At 42.0% G+C, this 18196-nt stretch overlaps 1 protein-coding gene across 5 annotated transcripts in view; it reads right to left on the bottom strand.

Moving 5' to 3' along the window:
• The window catches only part of usp25 (ubiquitin specific peptidase 25), a 34777-nt gene that overhangs the window by 971 nt on the left and 15610 nt on the right, over positions 1-18196 (bottom strand). For 2 of the 5 annotated variants that reach the window (XM_076750145.1, XM_076750144.1), the window contains exons 10-25: positions 17806-17957; positions 14889-15016; positions 14676-14771; positions 14326-14490; positions 13251-13489; positions 13062-13132; positions 12730-12958; positions 11643-11909; positions 10834-10973; positions 7980-8153; positions 7042-7137; positions 5192-5370; positions 4411-4489; positions 4130-4209; positions 3670-3793; positions 1348-1540 (exon numbers count right to left, since the gene is read on the bottom strand). In XM_076750145.1, coding sequence (XP_076606260.1) covers positions 1348-1540; positions 3670-3793; positions 4130-4209; positions 4411-4489; positions 5192-5370; positions 7042-7137; positions 7980-8153; positions 10834-10973; positions 11643-11909; positions 12730-12958; positions 13062-13132; positions 13251-13489; positions 14326-14490; positions 14676-14771; positions 14889-15016; positions 17806-17957 — 2412 coding nt within the window. The remainder of the gene's footprint in view (positions 1-1347; positions 1541-3669; positions 3794-4129; positions 4210-4410; positions 4490-5191; positions 5371-7041; positions 7138-7979; positions 8154-10833; positions 10974-11642; positions 11910-12729; positions 12959-13061; positions 13133-13250; positions 13490-14325; positions 14491-14675; positions 14772-14888; positions 15017-17805; positions 17958-18196) is intronic. The other 3 variants (XM_076750146.1, XM_076750147.1, XM_076750148.1) reach the window with 3 other exon arrangements.

The raw sequence follows: 18196 nt of genomic DNA on the forward strand, positions 1-18196 counted from the left end.
CAGAAATCACACTGTAAATATTTTCAGTGTGATATCACAAGTCGTTTGAAAGCATGCTCAGCAACAGAAGCAGATTGTAAAACTCCAGTGAATAGGGCTCTGGGTGATAAGCTCAGCTTTCAGAGAACAGGCTCCCTCTGGACCGATACTGGAACATGGCGATAAAAGCTGAAACCTCCTCAGTCCTATTTTTCTACCAAAAGCTTCTTTTCAGGAGCACTCTCGGATCATTTCTTAGAGCCATCTGGCAGACTATCTTAAAAATGATGTAGGGCTGCAAATAAAATCACTGTCTATTAATCTGCATGTTATTTACTTGATTAATGAATGAAATGTTTTGTTTCTAAACTCAACCAGCAGTCCAAAATCCAAAGCTACTCAGTTTATAATGATCTAAAACAGAGACAACATGAAAATACACCAAATGTTCGGGGTTTTTGCTTGAAAAGGGACTCAAAGCAGATTCATTTTTTGGCAACTGACTAATCCTTAAATGTGCTTTAAATCTATTTACAGCATCTGTAAAGACGACTGACGTACGTCGATGTGGTGATACACTGACAGTGAGCCGACGGGGCCGACTTCACTTCAAGTCAAACAGAATACGCTGGCAACACTTTACTTCAAGTCCCACCTTTTAGCACTTATCAGCAAAACATTTAAGAAATGTTTTATAATGGGGCTGCTAGATGAATTGACATCTTATGAACTACCTGATTAATAATTCTAACACAATATTATGTAGATGTAAGCAGATTTACAGTATGTGTTTAAAAATGGATTCAATGTACAACAACTGTAAGTGTTGGCTGCTGGAAACAGACAATGAATGACAGTATTACACAGCTGCAATCAGAAAATATGTCTTCATAAGAGTGCTCACAATTGCTGACAAATACTCTACATGAATAAATATTTAATATGTCCATATTTCTGCTGACAACTACGTCTATCATCTATCCATCAGCGTTCATTGAATGTTTGCATACTGCTCCTTGATGCTAAACAGGGACTGAAAGCGAAGTGTTACATCATGTTTTGTGATCATCTTTTTCCAGGCTGCGTCTCTCACTGAAGAGGAGCTCTGAAATCATGGGAATCATTTTTAAAACCACTCTCCAGCTGTGTTTACACGATAAAACAACACTGAGCCTTTCCATTGTCAGATTTCCCACAGCAAGTGGAAATGCAGCACAACCTTGAAGACTTCCTAATGTGTGAACTCAACAGTGGCCTGATTATGATGATCTTTGGCAGGGGTGCAGGGAATGTACTAGTAACCTTAGACTTCAACTCTCCAGAAATATCTAATAGGCCGAGTCTGTTCCTTCTCTCTCAGGGACTCACATTCCATCTCTTGGCCCAGGTAGGAGCACCAGCGGTTCCTCATGTCCTCCACGGCCAGCAGGTCCCTCTCTGTGTCGTGGACCAGCAGCAGAGGGATGCAGGGGACGACCAGCTCGTTCATGATGCCGAGGCCTGTGGTCACCTCTGGTTCTTCTCCCGACTCAAACATGGCAGCTGCTTGCTCGTTTAATTTCTATTGGGGAGGGTGGAGAGACACTCATGAATCTTTAAAACATGGGATTATATGCTTTACTAAAACTAAAACTTCAACATTTGTCTTAGGTAGAAATAGAGCTGTGCCTGAAGACTCAGCCAGTTAAAATGTGAAAGTTAATATTTGAAACTACTATTATTATTCTTTGTCTTATGACTTTGGGAGGATCTGGGGGATAATCACCAGTGCTCAAAGTTTCCTAACTACTGTTCTTGAATTCAGGAGTTTAGGTGGATGTAAACAGGAGGTATAATGGTGCCGTCAGTTAGCTTCCTGTGGGCTACAACTTGAGAACTGTGCTTTTAAGCCTATACTTGTTTTTTCAAACTGGCAGCACTGAAAATATGCACAATTAGCTATCAGCAAATCCTGTTTGCACTGGATTGGATCGCTGGATTACTTTGATACGGAAGCAAACTGAAAAACCTGATGATTCTCAGCAAGTTCCACACTTTTTTCTGTGAGTTCTAAGCAGATTAATGGATGGTTATCCACAGAGAGAGCGATATCTTTGCAAACTGTAAGTCTCACTGAATGTAAAAATACGTCTGTGTTCACACTGGAGTCATAACTCGATGAGGGAGTACAAATTTTACCGCAGATTGCAGCAATTGGGCACCAACGGGTTTTAAAGTACCTTAAATGCCTCCACAGGCTGTGTCACAGCCACTGCTGACTGTGTTGATAAACTGCCAAATCAGCATCTGAACAACAATAACTAACTTCCTGCTGTTTTTAGCACACCGGCATGCACCTGCCTCTTTCACCTCACACTGTATCTTTGCCTCACATCTCTCGCTCCACAGTCCCTCTTCAGCTCTCTCTGAGGAGGCGCCTCACAGTTTGAACCTCTGCTCTACATTCAAATGAAGATTACGAATTCTTATTTTTTAACCAGCTTAGTCAAAGAACACACTTCCCTGAGTATATAGTGTGATGTATTATTTTAGTTTTATTGTAATTGTTTTTAGTCGAAACAATATCCTGAAGGGTTTTCATTTCACTTCATTCATTTCACTGTTCTTGTTCTTTCTAGTGAAGTTTTCCATTTGTTCTAATGGATACTGTAAGAACTCGACAGCTAAAGTACTAACAGTAATTCCACAGACATCGTTAATAATCACATAATATCCTACAGCTACTGGAACTGAAGTGGCTCCTTAAGTTCTTGCATGCATGTGGATACAAGCTTTTCCCCTGCTCTTGGCCAAAACCACCTTGCTGTCACAGACAAACTCCCTGACCTCCTCTCGGAGGAAAAGACTCGTTTTTTGCAGCCAGTTTGGAATTGGGGACGGCGAGGCTGGATTTGCAAAACATCCAAGTACATTAACTGTGTCAATGTTAGCAGTGTTTTCAATTAAAACAAGAGCTGAAGGTAAACAGCTGAGCGGACGCAGCCAGAGGTTCTGGCCAGAGATCTAAGATGACCGATCAGGCTGTGCGGAGCTGAGGTTTGAGGTTAGCTGAGGACACGCTTGTGTCTCATGGTAATGTGTTTACACTCACTGGCCCTCCTGTTTCCTATTCCCACTCCAATGATTACATTATGAGCACAATGCCGGTGTAAGGTTACTGAGTGCAGCAGCAAGAGGGCTGCTAAAGACCAGTATGAGGCTGATCAGACCAAAATACCCTCAGCCCTAACCAATAATACCAGAGCGCAGCCTGGAGCATGGTGGGGGTGAAATGAAAAGGGGCTCACATCACCACGCTGAAAGGATTTTCATCTGTCAGGATCAGATGAAAAACCTTCACTGGAATCTTTTGTGGGCTGCAAGCAAGCCAAAGCAATATCTCAGTAAAAGGAATTTGATTTTAGTACCACAGCTCAGTACTGAGGGAGAAATGTCTGGCCGTGTTAGTTTTGCTGAGTCACTTTAACAGAGGAAGTTTGATACAGAAGGGAGGGAGTGACAAAGAGGAGACAGGGATCACAGAGAACTGCTGGACACAAAGGTGTCCACTGCACAACACACCCCGAACAGAGGGAAGGCCCACTTTGTTTAATTCAAGAAATCTGATGGAAAGGAATAAACATATCCACTCATTTCAACAGAAATTCGCCAAGTTGTTTGAAATAAATCACAGTGCTCGGATTGTCTCACCAGCAAACACTCTCGACGATAATGACCGAGAAACTCCTCATCGTGCCCTCTGTACAGCCCTTTTGACAGAAGCTCCTTGTTGTACTGGTACGAGTAAATCAGATACATCAGAGCCTCCACATAACTGGAAAGGAAGAGATGACCAGATGTTACAATCGGACAAAACAGTATCAAAGTTGCACTAAGAACATGAAGAGTAAACCATTTCAAAGAAGAAATAAACCTGATGAACCCACTGCACAACCTGAAAGCTAAGAGTTGCACAGACTGTAAGTTGCTGCCCTCTGCAGGTGACATTTCAACATTTATCAGCTGCTGCAGATTGGAAAGGACCTGCGAATAAATGTTATGTGCCACACTAAACTCATATGAGTTAAAGCTCTAATAAGGTAGCAGGAGACTGGATTCTAGTTTCCCAATATCAGATATTAGTACAAGCACTGGGAGGGTGTCATCATACTTTGTCTTCTGAAAGAGCTCCAAGCCAGTCACCATGAAGATGGTTGTCTCGCGGAAATTCCTGTAGGCCTGATGCCACATCTGATAAAGAGAAACAGAAGTTACCATGGGCGATTTCACACAAATTCAAACCCAAAAAGTCACATTGACTGACTGGTAAATGATTAACAGTGTTACAGCCAAGCCCAGAAAGACAATGTGTAATACTGCATTTCAGGCAGTAGAAAAGGATACATCTGTGCTATTTTAGATAAAGAACACCCAGCCGACACCACTGCTGACCTCATATTCATCCATGTTGACCTCCTCAGGCTTAATTAGGTCCAGTTTGGCACGTGCCACATTCATAATGCTCTTACATCTGTGGGAGAGGTGGGACGACAGGAAGAGGAACCGGCGTTAGTGATGAGATGGTGAGTCATTGTGAGGTACTCCAGGAGATGAAAGAGTCCACCCTGCCCCTAGGCCTGAACATGGCCTAATGAATCACTCTTTAGTGCTGAGAGGAGAAGTGAAACACTCCTCCGGAGGCTCCTATTGAGGCCACATGCACACATAAATCTAATTATCTTGCTCAAAATAGAGGAGATGGGAGAAATCAGTTTTTCACTCATGAATATGGATTGAGGCCAACAAGCGTAGCTGAAAAGTTTTAAGAGATAGTAAGAGGCATTACATACCTTAATGTCAGAAGCATCACAATGTTAATAGTAAGAGAATCTTGATATTTGCCAGAAGTATTAAAAAATTCATTATTGGACACGCATCTCCTAAGATTTGTGTTCAAATAAAAGACAGAGCAGATAAGGAAAGCATTGTCCAGATGAGACACTGTCAGTCTGTGTTGACATAAACCTTTACGTCCTATACTGTATGTCAGTTAAGGTCTCTGCTACCCTCTGCTGGTTGGTTTGAGAAGTTGATTTGATGTAAATGATCTAACGTGATTCTTTTAAGTAAGCAAATTAAAGACAACCAGAGGAGGAGAATGGAACAGACTGAATTATACGTCAGATTTCTTTTAAAATACAAAGCTGTGGGCTGTGTGTACAGTCTAACCTACCTCTCATCGAAGGCCAGGTTCCTGTCCGCAAACTGCGTGAGCAGAGTCCTCTCCAGGATCTTCTTGGGCGCCTGGTTCTGGATGAAGTAGACGATGATGTGCTGTAGTCGGTAGTCATTCTCAGGAGATGTGTCCTCTTGGGCAAATCTCAAAAGACGAGCATACTCCAGCTTTATGGCCTGACCAGAGAGACAGAGACAGAAAAGTCAAGTTAAAACTCTGACTATGGCTGAGCTGGTGTGGACTTGGACACTATGACTTATTCAGGTTCTGTTGTCTTCATATTACAAACTTTTGCACAGATAACTTTTGAGTTGAGTTACTAAGTCGTGATTAAGTCAGAGTTAGATGCAAACTCACAACAGAATTATTTTTGAGATGTGTATTTGTGGAAATCTTTCTCAACTGGCTTCTATTAGATTAGAAATGTATCTCTACACACCAGGACTCTGGTTGGTCAACTGGTTAGTCGATATGCTCTTGTCCAGCCAAATTCTCATTGGCTGTACAATTGCTGGTGCTACTTTCTTCATGAGAAAAGTACTTTTTTTTTTTTTTTTTTTTTTTTTACTTTTTTTTTTCTTTTTTATCGAATGGATTAAGACACAGTTTAGTCCAGTGGATTAAATTGCTCTAACTGTCTGTGGCACAGTAGCCTTCAATGTTACTCGGACAATGAACAACACTACAGAGTGGAGAGTACAGACAGAGAGAGGCGGCTGCATTAGAGCCAAAGTAGAACATTTTCAAGTTAATGTATTTCATTGGCAACCAGATTAAAAAAAACAAAAAAGAGTGCAGATTTTTATGCCCATTGATGAATCATTTGTTTGAAGAGCAGGTAGAATTTCAGTTAGTGAGATGTTTTTTGGTTTACTACAGACCTACATTACATCCCAATGGAGAAGTGGCTGTCACATGTCCTCAGTTTACATTTGTGATTGCTGAGATTTGAGAGATATGTGCTACAAGTGTTTGAAAACTTGAAGTATTTCACCACTGGAAAGATGGTCTTTTGAGAAAACTGGGCTGTCCATGCAGTAGAGTGATATAAAAGAAAAGGGGCTCTGGTATTCCCTTATTGCTCAAAAGGTAGAAAACTACAGTGACCAGAATGCACTGCGCCACGCCGGACCACTGAACACTTCACTGGTTGATGATGTACTGTGAGTTGGGTGGTGATTGGTTTTGGCTCGTCTGGTTTCAAGCAATGGAGGCTTGGTCACAAACTTTCTGGTATTACAGCTAACGGTACACTAAAATATGTTTCTGAAACATTTGAAGCAAGAAATAGACCATGCAGTAACAGTTTCAGCAGAGCTTGTGTTGTGAACCACCCTCTCTCACACTGAGAGGGAGTGGGGGGGCGTCTCTCTCTCATGATCCGACTTTGTGCCCCAAAAAATGTGAATTGCAATCTGTAGTTCAACAACAGCCCTAAAGGCAACAAAAGTCTGTTGGATGGCAGTTGGCAACAAACAAGCGTGGGATCTCTGGGTGCAGGCAACATGGAGGAAGGTTTAGCAGTTTTCATTTGCATGTACTATCCTCATTCTAATGACACAAAGCAGGTTAAAATCAGTTTCCCTTTAAGCAGTTTACAGCTGAGAATCTGTGCAGCACAAGTGTGAATACAGATGACGTTCCCCTCAAACTGAGCTGTGAGTTGCTCTGTTGAGTTATAGTTACGGTAATAGTTACTAAACACTGTAATTGTGTTTTTAACTGTCTTCTACCCAGTTATAAAGTACACAGGAGAAGCTCAAGAAACAGATACACATAAAAGAGAAGGTGGATGAAGGTTGTGGGTAAGTGAGTAAAGTGGAATGAGGAAAGATAAAGGTGTGTACCTTAAAAAAGGCTGCCTCAGGCCCATTCTTTTCATATACGCTGCCGGATTTGCCAATGGCCATAATTATACTCTGCATGTTGGGGGTCATCATTGCCTGCCCAGGAATCAGGAACCATGTTAAAAACAACAACAGGTACTTGTGACGAACCTAGCAAGGTCAACCACTATGTTATGTGCTCTGAGGCACTACAACAAAGCATACCACAGTCTGGGCATGCTAGACATCACTCAGCAGTCCATGCATTGGTTAGAGTGACACAATTGTGAAGGACACAGCCAGTCAGTTCAACTGCACAATGTGCAATTCTCACAAGGATAATGTGTGAAAACCAAGGCAGCCATGTGACAGCTGTGTGTGAGAGATAGCCAACAGTGCAGGGGACAGGCTGGAATACTGACAACAGCAGCAACTCTATACTCAGGACATACTGACCTACAACTACTCTCAAGTCAACTCAAAAGAAAAACAAACTATGCTTCCACAATAATGCATGAAATTGGTGCAAACTGTAACAAACATCCCTTAGGTGTTCTGTATACAGGCGAACGTTAGGGATCAAATGGACAACACACAACAGCTAATTCAAATCAGTGTATTTTCTTGTTTTTTTCCCACTTAAGGAGCGACTTGTGTGATGAAGCAGACTTTCTGCAAAAGGTCAACCTGCTTTTGTGCCAAGATGCAGCCTGGCTCAAGAAGAGACTTTTCACACAAGAGTAATGCAGGAAGGCCAACAAAGAGGTCAGTCGTATTGCGCGGCATTTTCAGCCTCAAGCCAATCCTGAAATCAGTTGGCATTTCGTGTCAGAGTTTCTCAGGTGTGAAAAACCTTGTGCAGAGCCATGTGAATGGGCAATGATGCTCTCACTCCGTATATCAAACAGGCACAGACTTCTCAGCACAAGGGAGAGAAGGTTTGTCTGAGCAAGAGCTACCTCGTCATCATACCCCCCCTCCTCTGACTCAATGACAAAGGTCCCCACATTAGGAATGGCCACCTCTACCGTGCGCTGGCCAGGGGACTCATCCTCCGTGACCAGGTCAGGAGGAGGGGTGGAGGGGGTGCTCACCTGGACCTCAGGCTGAGGGGAGGTGGAGGGGGGAAGAGACTGCAGAGAGAATGGAACAGATGAAACAGAAAGGATAGAGGAGTGATGGAAAGGCAAGGAACATTAAATGTAGAGGGAAAGAATACAGTGAGATGTTACAAAAAACAGCACTCATCAGATAAACACTGCAAGATTTGATGCAGTTTTCCCAAAAGACTGACAGACTCTCAGCTGACACTGTCTTTTCAAAACTGGGACTGACAGATCAAATAACTATTAGTCCTTATTCAGACACACTGGGAACAATTTTGGACATGGTGCTGGAAACTTTTATAAGCATGAAGTAGGGATTAAAGGACAGTTTCTCATTTGGTCAAGCATGTCTTAAAACAACACTCACATTATGTAAAGTATAATGATACATGTTTTTGTAGTTGCCTCTCTATATAGCTGTGAAAAGCTCCTTTCTTCACACAGTTCAAACGCAACAATCTGGGACAAAATCCAAAGTTCTCCTTCTGTGCAAAAAAAACAAAACAAAAAAAACAAAACATTCTAATACTGAGCTAAGGTGAGGTTTCATCAGGTTAGTCAGACAAGTGGGTATTGCTTTGTATTTTTAGTAAGAAAGTCCCTCTTTATGTCACGATCTCTCATGGCTGCTCAGCAAGGATACTCTATAGTGTTTTGAAAAATGCTGAACTCATCCTTTTGACCCGCATTCAATTCATTTTGGCCACTTGATGGCAGTGGAAACAAGCCGAAAACAACAGAAACATACTGTATTATCACATCCTGTTTCATTTTGAGGTGTGTTTCTGACCAGCTGACAAATATAAGTCCAATATTCTCTTCCTTTTAGCACCAGCTCCTGAGAAAATGATCTCGCTCTTCAGCTGCTAAAGTCTATCCATTATATTCTATATATTTTCGCCAAGCCAGTCCCCAACTTTGTCTGCTTGTCTGTTTGACTGTGTCTGTTTGTGTCTGTCTGTTTGTCTGTTTGACTGTGGAGAGAGACAACCAACACTGTGAAGCTGCAGGTCAGAAAACCAAAACAAAGAGCTAAAAGTCTCTGTTAAGCTCCGTAGAGTATAGGGGCAACTGCACAGCTGAGTGAGCATGATCTGAAAAGACATCACTACGAATGACACCTTTCACATATAAGTGATCCACTGTGAACATAACTGGGATTCTATGCACCTTTATGACTTCTCCAAATAATCAGGTTGTAGTTTACATCTATGTCTGTCCAGACTTGTAAAATATGCAGTGAAGACTTGGATGTTGCTGCAAAGAAGCTACAAATTGAAATCTATACAACGATGATCTCTACCATCAGCACAGTTTCAAGGTGAACGGTCAAGATTAGTGTCACCAATTCAGTAACTGACCCAAGGTCAAATATGGTCACAACCTCCCCTTCTGTTCCTGAGTTATTGTGTTAATAATGGCCAGAAGAGTGTTTTTACACAACGTTATGATGTCACAGTGAAGTTCACCTTTGACACTCTGGATATGAAATATCATCACTTCATGATTTTTTTTATTTGTGAGATGTGTGAAACTCTGTCATAATTAGCATATGAATTCTTGAGTTATGCTCGAAAATTTGTTTTGAGTGTTTTCTGATCACAGTGACCTTTGACCACCAAAATCTAGTTCAATCAGTTCATCCTTGAGTTCAAGTGAAGGTTTGCGCCAAATTTGAAGAAATTCCCTCAAGGCGCTCCTGAGGCAGCGTGTTCATAAGAATGGGTCACTCATACCTACAGACAGATATTCTACAAGTGTCTTCATTTTTCGTTCAGTTATCCAGGTTTAGCAAAGAGCGCGAAGGAAAAACAGCTTCTCCAGCTGCTTCCAGGTCTTTGAACAGCTGCGTCCTCTGCACTGAGTAATTGTACTTCAATGTATAACATAATTTTCTTTCTGTATGGTAAAAAGCATTATTCAGAAACTGGTCCCAAAGTCAAGGTATTGGTCAAAACGACACCATCCCTGGTGATGATCTAGCTGGTATGACAGACAGGGATCGTGCTATACACCAATACGTTGAATAAAGAAGTTGTGAAGAAAGGAATGTTAATGTGTAATCCTGATAAAAACTACCACAATTACCAGCCAGCAGTGACTAATATCTAAATCTGAAGGATAATGGAACTAACAGTATTTGGAGTTGAAATCACTTAAGTTGTAATGTCATCCAACCTGCACATACTACCATGTGACGTGCCTTCGGGCGTGTGTTCACAGCGTTTCCACTACATAACCCGGAGCAGCCTCTTCAAAATACTCTCGTCCGTAAACATTTGAACATTAATATGATCTTGAACATAACTTAGCCTTTTCAGATGGCACTGTCATCTGATTTGTCTCTGATAGACAAAACTGTGATTCATTCTAAGCCGAAGGAAAATAGGAGAATGTGTTTTCCATAACTGGGAAACTGGTCAAATGTTTTCCAGGCTTTCCAGGATGTGTGGAAAACCTGAACAACCACATTTAAAATAATATATAAAACAGGATCCTGAGAAAACAATGAGTTGTCTGACTTGAGCTACTCAAGGGGAAAAAGATGACTGTGGAGGAAATGAAATAAGGCAAAATAAAAATGCAGGTGTGTACACTTCAGTTTGTTGATTAATTTTAACAAACTGACATGTAAAAAAGATAGATGAGGCACATAATGGGTGACAATGGCCTGGTGTGAGTGTGGCGTACTGTGTGTTTTACATACAGCATTTAACAATGCTTCGGGGCTTCTCTCCTCCTGTTCAGCAGCAGCCCTGGAGATGGCGCGCTCCGTGTCCTCCTGCAGGTGCTTGGAGTCATTTGTGGGTGATGGCTGCTCCATGTACTCTGGGTCCTGCTGGGGTACTGCAGGAGGACGACGACACCACCACAGAAATGCACAGTTGCATGGTTATTTACGTTTCAAAAGTTGTCTTTTCACACAAGCATTTTCAAACGTTTTTCTACATCCACACAAATTCAGAACAGCAGTGCAATGGGTGCAAATGTATCTGCATTATTGTGAGCATGATTGCAGAAATTACCCATTGCATTCAACAATATCCAAGATGACACATAGAAAGCTCTAATTCTGGATAGGTGCATATATTAAAATGTAGTTTAGGTAACCACAGTGTGTCATATCAAAACTATAAATTGGGCTCCATTACATGTTTGGTTGAATAACAGCTCAATAACAATTACCTTTCACTGCCTAATTTAGCCAATCATCATACTGTGGGTCCACCATAATTCAATAGAAATATTTTTGAGTGCTGTGGGCTGAATGATGTTAGCTCATTTTCATACAGCCAGCGTCCAAATCTATACTGTATATATTGTATGCAGTATTATACACAATAACATGCCAGCGGGAGTTAACAGTTCTAAGGCTGCATGCCAATATTTCAAGGTCATTTCCTCATCCTTTCATAACTCTCTAGGGAACAAGAGTTTTTCTTTATATATCTTCCTACCAAGTATTGATTCTCAATTAAGTATTCTACTCTGTATTCTCAGTGCCATGACCCTGACCTGCGTTGTCTGGAGGGCTGGACTCAATACTCATGGGCTGAGGGGAAGAGGAAGAAGTGGATGTGCTGGATGCTCCGGAGGCAGCTGCAGCTGCAGCTGCTGTGGCCAGGGCCAGCTTCTCCTGCTGGGCTTTGCGGGCCTGCAGGGTGTCCCACTCCTCAATTTCCTTGTCAAACAGCTCATTGTCCTCCTTCACGTACTGCTTCAGGTCTGGAGGCAGTTTGTCCATGCCGCTGAGTATTTGTCCCGTCTCTTTATCAAACTCCTCTGCACAGACAATGGAAAGAGACAATGAACATAATCTGGTCTGCTAAAAACCATGAAGTCTTACTGAATGTATGGTTTGTAGAAACTCTCTCAACAGACAGTAATTACTATTTATTTTCATTGCTGCACATAGAGCAATAAAAAACAAATATGCTTTTGTTAACAGCCCGACTCCATGAATGAACTGAGAAGATTCAAAGCTATTCTTTGTTGTTCTTGTCATGATTTGTCATTTTCATGTTCAACAGCAGGTCTGAGTTGGCTGAACCACTGCAGACTGTTCCACAGGGCAAATGCCTATACACATTTTGAGTGGAATAAGTTTAATTTCAGTTCTGTTTCATTCTGTTACACAAACAAGAGGGTCCATTACTGAGGGTGCAGCACAAAGCTACTATTAGTATCTGTTTTGGTCACAAGCATCTGTATTTGTTATTTGCCAGAAGTGGGGAAGGTTTGTAAAAGAAGTAGAGTTGAGACTGCTCACACAATATACAAAATAACTTAATATTTGAACCATGTATCTACATTTTTAAGCATGATCTGTATTTGACAAATTTGATACAAATAATTTGTATGTTGATCACATCTCTTCAGAGGGTATTATCAGTTCATATCTGAAGAATGTATTTGTATTCATTTACATTTCTTGTGGTTTCCTCCATATGTGATGGTATGACATAATGTGAGCGTAACCAAGGCAGTACATGTCTTTGAGAAACATGGCTGAATTAATAAACAGAGACAAGATCCTGACCTCCAGGACCTTCAATTGTGCATCAAAGATACATATGAACCCTACCCCTTGGTCCACGCGTACCTTCTATGAGGAAGGGCTTCTTCTCATTGATATACATGAGACAGTAGGCACTGGCATTGCGGTAGCCTCCAAACGAGTCCCTGACCAGCTCCTCCCAGGACGACTTGGTGACAGAGATGTCGTTGTACTTCATCCAGCAACGCTGATGCGGGTCATAGATGTAAGCCCAGTAGTGGCCGGCATTGGCCTGGCCTTCATGAACCAGGACTGCATGAAGCCGGTATGGAACCTGGAACAACACAAAGGTGATTCAAAATACTGTTTCACAAATGGAGCACTTCATTTGTTTTTTGTATTGCAAATATGACTGATGACAGAAAAGTGTTGCTCACTTGCATCATTGATTTGTCAGAATACATTAGCTCAATGGTTCTGTGGATTCTGGTTATACTGCCCTGCAGATCTGGTGGGAAGAACGTCATAAACAATTCATTAGTAAGTGTCAATCTTTACTTTACTTCTGCAATACTAATAGCAATGAATATCATAAAAGCCTGCAAATGGGAGACAGGTAGATCTACCGCGGGTGTCGTTTTCCACTTCGCTCCTCCAGCGATGCAAGCAGCCCTCGAGCACCCTCAACTCCTCTTCAGTGATGTGGCGCGGGGCAGGGTGCATGGGGAGGTCAGGAGGTAGCCGGGACTGGGTAAAGGGCTTATGAATGGGTACTCTCTGCTGCTGGGCTGCAGTGGGAGCTGTGGTGGGACCTGAGGCAGGGCCTGAGCTCTCTAGGGGTGGCAAGGAATCTTGCTCGGCTATGCTGCAGGATGAGAGAGACAGTCTATGAAATAAACTAAAAATGCAGCTTAAAATAATGAAAATCTAAGTACGACTCAGGTTTCTCATTTTAAAATATGGAAAAAAATGCAGTTAAAATATAATTAAAAGTTTGATCAAACATGTATTGCATTTCCACTGCGTGTTGCAGAATTATTTTTTAATAAATGAAATAAATAAACTAGAGCAAGTGCCTACAGCCATGCTAGCTGCATGTACTTCAACATGGGTCCACTGCTAATCACAATAACCATGTTAACATGCTGAGGTGGAGCATGTGGATGTCAATTACTAAACACAAAGTATAGCTGAGGCTGAGGGGAAGGTCATTCTTTTGCAGGTACTTACCCATAAGCCATCTAGAAAAATTCAAAGTTTGATCTGATTGTGGTGCTAGACGAAACCTAACCAAGGTGACAAGGGCACAAATGTCTGTATAAAGTAGATTTTATGCAAGCGGTTATCAAAGTGAAGATCCTTTGCTGCAACACCTGACGATGTAACATTACCTGTCATGTAATGTATTTTCTTGTAATCTTTACAACTGTCATGTAGACATGAATATGCACCTACCCATGAAAATGCAGAATTCTTCAAATATCACAAGTTTGCTCTGTTCAGAGGGTTTGCTGAATCTGACTTGGAGTGGTTCAGATAAAGGAATAAAAATGTATTAGGCCCATTGTTTCCCTGTTTGTACCTCTCTTTTATTCATCTCTCTCGCCTCCACCTGCTTCCTGTTCCTGAAACTAAGAGCAAATGATGGAAGCGAGGAAAAGCAGTAACAACAAACAGCAGGCCATCTGTTATGAAACTTGCCTTGGTGGGGGCAGCTGTTGTCCTGTTGTGCCACCGGGGGGCGCTGATGAGTCAATGTCTTCCACTGGGGAAGTGCACACTGGCTTACTGGAGGCAAACTCCATGGCATACTGGAGGACATCTGCCAGAGGAAACCTCTTGGGGCCTGAGCCATAACTCAGATACCTGAGAGAAAGCAGGAGTGTCAAAGAGATGCAGGGAAGCTCAGGCAGCGAGTAAGAAAGTAAGAACAGAGGCATAATGACAGATGAAGAGAGGAACCAGTCCGAGTGAGAAATTACTGTCCATGGCTGTCCCAAGCACTCTGCTGAGCTTGGCTAAATAAACAGGCAGAGGTGGACGAGTGATACCTCTCCAGTCGCTGTTGAAGCAGCGTCAGATGCTCTTTGAGCCTCCTGATCTCCTCCCTCTTGATCCTGGTTATTTCCCTGTTCCTGTCCATGTACCTACCAACACAAAGAGCACAGTGTAGGCTTGGAGATACTTGGGATTAATATCTTATTTACTGCAGAAACAAACACTGTAGATTCTCCAGTAAAGGTCAGCGTTAATATTTCTATTACCTGTCCATGTAGAGCATAGAGGGGAACTCGAGCTTGTTGTGGATCTTCTCAGGTCGTCCCAGTGCTTGGTTGAATTCAAATCTTGACAGTTCAAAGGTCAACACAGGAGGGAGTTCTGTGAACCAGTGCTGAAACAAAAGTGGATGTTGATCTTGAGATTAATTCTCTCATCATGTTGGAATACACAGCTTAGTAGACATTTCCCTTTAGACTGGAGTTGCTTAAACATTCACCTGTCACACATCCTGATAACATTTGCTTTGCAATAACCCCGTCTGAGAGGACTTCATCTGGTTGCTGATTTACATTTGACCTGCCTTTCAACGTGATAAGTCATTTCTGCTGTCCTCTATCATCCTCTCTCTTACTGCTGATGTGGATTCACTGCCTGGCAGGTATTGCTCATGGGCAAGAATTTGCTTAATTTTAAGATATGCGGCAAATTTGTTTAAAGTGCTACAGTCAGCTTTCATGCCTGGCTTTTTATTTGCGAGGTTTTATTGCACTTAGAGTAACGAGCACAGTCGTCGTTAACAGGAGTAATAGTCTTTACTTCGGCTGGGTTCATTTTCTCCTCCGCGGTCTCTCTGTTTATGTGTGTGTGTGAGTGGTGGAGGAGCTCAGCCCCGCCCTCAGTCAAACATGGACCCAGAGAGCAGGAGACAATGACTGAGAGGAGAGGCTGCTTGTGCAACCATCATTAACACCAAAACCATATTTTCCGATCGATTAATCTCACTCACTGGTTTCTTCAAGTACTGATAAAAAGCTTTGGGTTATTACAAATTTAGAACAGTTCCAATTCAGGAACCAGTGCGCCCAAATAACTTTTCACATTTTCACTCGCAGGTGAGAGCAAAATACTCACCCTGTAGAGCCGTGTATATATTAATCATCACCTAACTCTTTTTGTGATTTCACGCTCAACACCTCTGCAAACCATTTTCCCAGGGGAGAGCCTGAATTCCTACGTGATATGAATGCAGCATAACTTCGGCTCTGTCTCCACTTGTGCTGATGGCTGGGGCTTTTCCAGAGGGCTTGGTGCCATACTCATGTGTGCACTGGCCTGATAATTAGCTGCTCCCAGCTGCTGTGGGACAGTGAAGGCAAGGCTACTGCTAACCAGAGGTCAAACTCAGAATAGCATACATGTCACATTAGGGCAAGGAGGTCACCGCTTTGGAGAAGATCCATCACATAAATCCAAATTATTTAACCTGACCGTCTTCTCTTTAGAAGAGTGCTATCGATAGGTGGCGACTGATAATTGAGTCCCACATTTAGTCTTGTTTTTATTCGCCTACAATATTGCATTATATATTTAATTATAGTTATCGTCACATGACCAGCATTTACGTTGCGTCTTGTCTCGTTTCTGTCACGTTATACAGGATCGTTGATGACGCTATTTAGTTGTTGATGAAAGCAACACTAGTGCTATTGTTTAGAGAGATTATTTCACTTCTACTTCACTGAATCACGATTCTAGTGGGTCAGGCATACACTAAGTTGACTGTGCTTTTAAACAGCTTGGAAAATTCCAGAAAATGATGTCATTGTATCAGAAGCTTCTGGTAGGCTAACTGGCATCATCGAGTCGATTGGAGGTGGATCTGTAGATGCTTTTAAGGTCTAAATTCAACCTCAGTGCCTTGCTGGACATATTCAAGAGAAATCAGCTGAGACCTCAGAAATAAAAACTGTGCACCTCCACAAGTCTGGTTCATACTGGGGAGAATTTTCACCTGAAGGTACCTTGTTCACCTGTACAAACAACAGTATTCCAGTATAAACACCATGGGACTGCACAACCTTCATACTGCTCAAAAAGGACATGCGTCCTGGCTTCCAGAGATAAATGTGCTTTAGCTTGAAAAGATCAAATCAATGCCAAAACAACAGTAAAGGACCTTGCTCATAAGCTGGAGGAAACAGGTAAAAAGAAATAACTATATCCAGATTGCAAGAAGTCCTATATTGACATTAATTGAATGGCCGCTCAGCAAGGAAGCAGCCACTGCTCCAAAAACAAACTATGGTTTGCAAATGCACATGGGGCCAAATTCTTACTTTTTGGAGGTCTTCTGGTCTGATAAAACAAAAAATGGTCATAATGACCATGTTTATGTTTGGAGGAGCCAAAGAACACCATCCCAACTGTGTAGCATCAGGGTGGCATTATCATGGGGTGGCTACTTTGCTGCAGGAGGGACTGACACACTTCACAAACCTGATGACATCAGGAGGAGGAAGAATTATGTGGATATACTGAAGCAACATCTCAAGACATGAGCCAGGAAGTTAAAGCTTGGTCGTAATTGTGTCTTCCAAACGGACAATGAACCCAAGAGTGCTTCCAAAGCAGTGGCAAAGTGGCTTAAGAGCAACAAAGTCAGCGTACAGGAGTGGACATCAGCGTGTGTGAGCAAGGTGCCCAAAAACCTGACTCAGTTACACAAGTTCTATTTGGAGGACTGGGACAAAATCCAGCAATGTATTGTTGGAATCCTGTGGAAGGCTGCACACAACGTTTGACCAAAGTTCACCGATTTAAAGGCAGTGCTACCAAATACTACCTAAGTGCATGCAAATGTTTCACCAACTGGGAATGTGATTAAAGAAATAATAGGTGAAATAAATAATTCTCCCTACTATTATTCTGACATGTCATATTATTAAAATAAAGTAGCGATCCTTAGTGACTTTAGAAAAGAAACGTTTACTCAGGTGAAATGTCAGGAATTGTGAAAAACACATTTTTAATGTATTTGGCTAAAGTGTACGGGATGTAAACGTCTGACTATGGCTTGCCACAGAGCTGCTGACGTAATTTCTATGGAACACATTCAACAATGCACATCAAAATTTGCTGACCATTTCAATAGAAACACTGTCATACTGCTTTGGCACTGACCTCTTGTCCAGACCTGGCAGAGTTCTCTGCTGAGTGCAAGGACTCGATCTCGCCCTCGATCATTGCTGCCTCAAGACATTCGTGGAGATCCTTGAAGCCGTTCACCTGAAGGGGGTACTGCCCAAACATCTCTGTGTTTTCAAATTTTTTACCTGTGGAATTAAACAAATACGATAGACAGAAACTTAATGAATTATTAACTAGAATTACCGCCTCATGGTTGCATGCCTCCCTCAGCAAGTCAAGTCGTATTTACATCCATGTCTGTCCAGACTCAAATGTAGTGAAGACAATGAAGGCATTATGGGTATTTTTGGAAGTTATCACTACATTGACATGTATGATTCCAGTGAGTAAGAGAGAGAGAGATAGAGACTATTTTTACAGAGGA

The sequence above is a fragment of the Chaetodon auriga genome, chromosome 15 (genome assembly GCF_051107435.1).
Source record: "Chaetodon auriga isolate fChaAug3 chromosome 15, fChaAug3.hap1, whole genome shotgun sequence".
In the NCBI taxonomy this organism is placed as follows: domain Eukaryota; kingdom Metazoa; phylum Chordata; class Actinopteri; order Chaetodontiformes; family Chaetodontidae; genus Chaetodon; species Chaetodon auriga.